This window comes from Triticum aestivum, chromosome 6D, assembly GCF_018294505.1.
Source record: "Triticum aestivum cultivar Chinese Spring chromosome 6D, IWGSC CS RefSeq v2.1, whole genome shotgun sequence".
NCBI lineage: Eukaryota > Viridiplantae > Streptophyta > Magnoliopsida > Poales > Poaceae > Triticum > Triticum aestivum.
Genome location: NC_057811.1, coordinates 64,799,778 through 64,803,596, shown reverse-complemented (window position 1 = coordinate 64,803,596; position 3,819 = coordinate 64,799,778). Strand labels below are relative to the sequence as shown.

The following is a 3,819-nucleotide window of genomic DNA, read 5'->3' as shown; positions in this document are numbered from 1 at the left end:
TCCTCTGCCTGCCTGCCCGCCTGCCTCATCCATTCAACTCCAAGACGTCAGGTAAATTTATATTCCGTGACAGCTTTCCAGGACACGTTCTCACCAAGGCTGCCACAATATTCTAACCGGTAAAAAGATCACACCTCACATACATACATACATCGTGCGAAGATGAGCGCCAGATCGAGACGAGAGGGAGAGGGAATCCGCTTTCACAAGGTCGACCAGCTGCTAGTGCCAATCGGCTACTTGTCTCTTCTCCTCGCTTGCCGATCCAGCAAAGAATCTTGATCCAGGAGCATATATTCCTTGACACCACTTGACCGGGTCTTTTGGTATGCAAAACAACAACAAAAGGAGGAGCCTAATGCCGGCCCGCTTTAGCTCCTATGTGAGTGTCGACTCAGCCAATCTAGGTTGCGGTCAGATCGCGGCAACGGTGAAAGCCATGTCACGAAACTTTGTACTACAGTGAAAACGACCCACCTTTATTTTGAAGTGATGAAAAGAGTGCCCGAGTTGCCAAACAAAAACATGGTCTTCAGGTTTCATTCAGAATGATTCCCGATAGCCAAGTCATTGTAGATGACAGCAATAGTTGTTAAATCCACCGTGGTTTATGGGCAAAAGTTGTTAGATGAAACGAGTCACCTAGTAGTACTAGTTTTGTCATTGAATGGTCAAAGATTCCAACTAAAAATAGGTAATTATTTGCTCACCAATGGTTCGTACTGAGTACTAGATTCACTATTCATATCAACAACGCAGGTCGTAATCATCGCTATTCAGAGAACATGACAGCCATTCAGGAAAACTCACGTCCCAACAATCAGACGTGCACTGTCAATTCATCCCAGAGGAAAAACTGTTGACAAGCCAGGGAATGATTAAACATCTAATCTGAAGTTGGATACAACGTAAGAGTCGCTTTGGATTCGACCAGTTCACTGTTTGAAACTCACTTTTCTCTTTTGCTATTGCTTCAGCCCATTACACAACTGTTTGCTCAAAACCAGAACCAGGTTGCAAGTTCATTCTGATACAACCAATGACCACATGGTACAGCATAACTAGTGACACATCCAGGAAGCAACAGAAACAAGTACAAACTTGGCACACTTTCAAAAACCTTTGGAAACCTACATCTTTTGCTCCTATCAAGATTCACAGATGGGATCGAGATTAGTACTAGTTAAAACCATACAAAAAATAAAATAGCTCCCTGCACCCCCTATCCCTATGTAAACTTTGATACTTGTGCCTATCCACTTCATCATTGCTGAATAAGGTTTAAGCTTTTGACAAATCAAAGCTCAAACCTTACAGGTAGGTCTTGAATCAAAAGGCTGAAAATCCCCAGATGAACAGAACAAGCCTACTGTAGACCTTACAGGTTTCAAATCTCTGGAATTAGCATCTGCCCTGAAGACAATTCACATCAGACTACAGCAAACGTGCTAAATAAAGCATATGGAGACACATGCAGCTCGTGTATCCTCCCAAAAGAGTCCACCACAATTCCCAGTATCCTGCAGAGTACAGAGCTGCTAGCCAGAGATACGCCCATACTACAAGTAGTAAAATTATATACCAGTATCTATCTACATCAATAAATGTTCTCCACAGTTCAATCAGGCCAAATACTGAATCTACTAGTACCATACACAAGACCTGCCACATGATCCAAATCGAAATTCGCGTCACGACTAGCTAATTCGAACCATCTCATAGCGTACCACGGCCTCCCCTGCAACACAATTTGGGGCGCAACTTGCACCATAGCGTGGCACGAATCCTGACAAAAAATATGGATTAGATCTTGCTTGGCAACAAAAAATCCGTCAGATCAAGCAGGCAACAATTAAAGCTAGGCACCGGATCTAGATCTAGCGAATTTTGCAAATATCAGAGGCACGCCACGGGCACGAGCGAACATACGGAATCGCGCATAAAAATCGGCAGCGAGTAGCAGCAACCAACCACCAGCCTCGGACCGATCGAACCAGCCGAAACCAACGGCGCCAGAGAATCGACCAATTCGGGGCGCGGAGAGACGGCGAAAGCGGCGGCGTGGTCGCTGCGCCGGCTCCGATTCACTTGGTGCAAGGCGGGATCCGGCCCGTCGGGGCGGGCTGAGGGTCCCGATCTGCACCAAGCGAGCCCGAGGCGGCGGCGACGGGGAGGGGAGGAGACGAGCGATCGATCCCGATTCGGTTGCTCGGCATGGGCGGTGGACTTTGGGAGGAGGAAGAGGGGGAGCGTGCTACCTACGGCGACTGGTCGCTGCGTGGAAGGGAAGAGGAGGAGGGGCGCGGGATTTATAGCTGGGGACTGGGGAGGTGGGGATTCGGGAGAGAGCATATTAGGGCGGGGTAGGTGGGGCCGCGCCCGCAGCACGGGCATGTGCGGTTCTCCTCTCCTCTCCGATCAGGTCAGGCCTGCGGCTCTGGAGAAAGGGGATTTTTCCTTTTCTACTACCAAGGATTTGATGCTACTAGTGTGTGTGCATTTGCTTTCCTCCTTGTCTTTTGTGATTCCTTCTCTCACATGGTGGTGATATGGATTGATTTTTTTCATATCAAGGATTTCTTTTCCTTTCTTATAATTATTACTAGTTTCCGAATTCATTTGATATCAAGTCACCACTCACCACCTATGTCAAAATTAGCAAATAAAATAAGATCGGTTGTCTATTGTCAAGAATAGAAAGGGGATTTCATGCATACCTCTGCCGATTTGATAGAACCATGAATGTCAACGCATCGGCCGATCTTTAGGGTTCGCCGACCGGCGACCTCTCTAGCCCGACAGATCAGCAATTTAGGGGGAGATGTGTCTGTAAGGGGTTTGACGACTTCTCCGGAGAGTTTGACACTAGATCCGATCAATAGGAGGAAAAATGATGAGTTGTGGAAGAAGACGCGGCGGCAATACTGGAGAGGAGGCTGACTTGAGTGGTATGGTTGGTAGCATCGAGGTTAGCACAACGAACGAATTGTGGGCTAGGTTTTCAGCTAGAAGAAGAGGTGGGTGGCGGCGGACCTCGGTTGGTAGTGTGGGGTTAGGGATAGTATTTATAGGACAATGTAGATGATGAGAACCATTGGATTGGATCCAAGGGTTAGTATATGTTCTCTTGTAGGGTTAGGGTTTGTAAGTGAGGGAAGGGCCGGCGGCGGCGGGCCTCGGTTGGGGGTGTGGGGTTAGGGATAGAGAGGGTATGTATAGAGCGGCGTAAATGATGAGACTCATTGTCCAAGGGTTAGCATATGTTCTCTTGTAGGGATAGGGTTTGTAAGGAAGGGAAGGGTCGGCGGCGGCAAACTAATTTCTATTGTTGCTAGGTGGAGATTTGGCCAAAAATCATATTTGGTCTTATTTAGTGGATACCCATATTTTATTTCGTTTTGTGAGGGATCCATCTTTTATTCTTAAGATTATTGTTTTGTAAGTTAGGACATTGTTGCCAATTTATCGGGAAAACAAACCTCTAGACAAATAATCGAACTGAGTGCCTCAAAAGAACTAATATTGATAATGCTTGTTTTTTTATAAATATGATAGTGCACAATATATCTTGGGCTAGAAAGCGAGTATAAAACAAATGGATTGGATCCCATCGAGTCTACTATATTTGGAAACAATGATGCTTGTCGCACTTAAAATGGAAATTAGCGGTCATCGCCTTGAAAGGAATTCTATATTTTTGTCAAATAGTACAAAGATTTGCCCAAACGTGTGATTTAACTTATTTTCTTGCCATAACCAGATTTTGGAGTTAAAAATCCATAGTCCTTTCAATTTCTAAGGCATTGAGACATTTCTCAT

The 3,819-nt window shown here is 45.7% G+C and overlaps 1 protein-coding gene across 2 annotated transcripts; it reads right to left on the bottom strand.

Moving 5' to 3' along the window:
• Positions 1–832: 832 nt before the first annotated feature.
• On the bottom strand, positions 833–3,194 carry LOC123143568 (uncharacterized). Of its 2 annotated transcripts, none has more exons than XR_006470943.1 (2): positions 2,718–3,194; positions 833–1,786 (listed from the first exon to the last, which is right to left on the bottom strand). XR_006470943.1 is itself a non-coding variant. In XM_044562511.1 (2 exons), the coding sequence occupies exons 1-2, from the start codon at positions 2,392–2,394 to the stop codon at positions 1,619–1,621; spliced, it is 633 nt and encodes a 210-aa protein (XP_044418446.1). In that variant the 5' UTR covers positions 2,395–2,665; the 3' UTR covers positions 859–1,618. The 2 variants fall into 2 exon arrangements, 1 of the variants encoding a protein (XP_044418446.1); XM_044562511.1 differs by lacking the exon at positions 2,718–3,194 and adding an exon at positions 1,930–2,665 and having other exon boundaries at positions 859–1,786.
• Positions 3,195–3,819: the final 625 nt, after the last annotated feature.

What these genes read in the sequence shown, in the direction of transcription:
- LOC123143568 (XM_044562511.1), bottom strand. Translation starts at nt 2,394, where the DNA reads ATGCCCGTGCTGCGGGCGCGGCCCCACCTACCCCGCCCTAATATGCTC. An exon ending in CGATTTTTATGCGCGATTCC is followed by an intron (nt 1,787 to 1,929) that starts GTATGTTCGCTC and finishes ATTTTTTGTCAG; the next exon opens with GATTCGTGCCACGCTATGGT.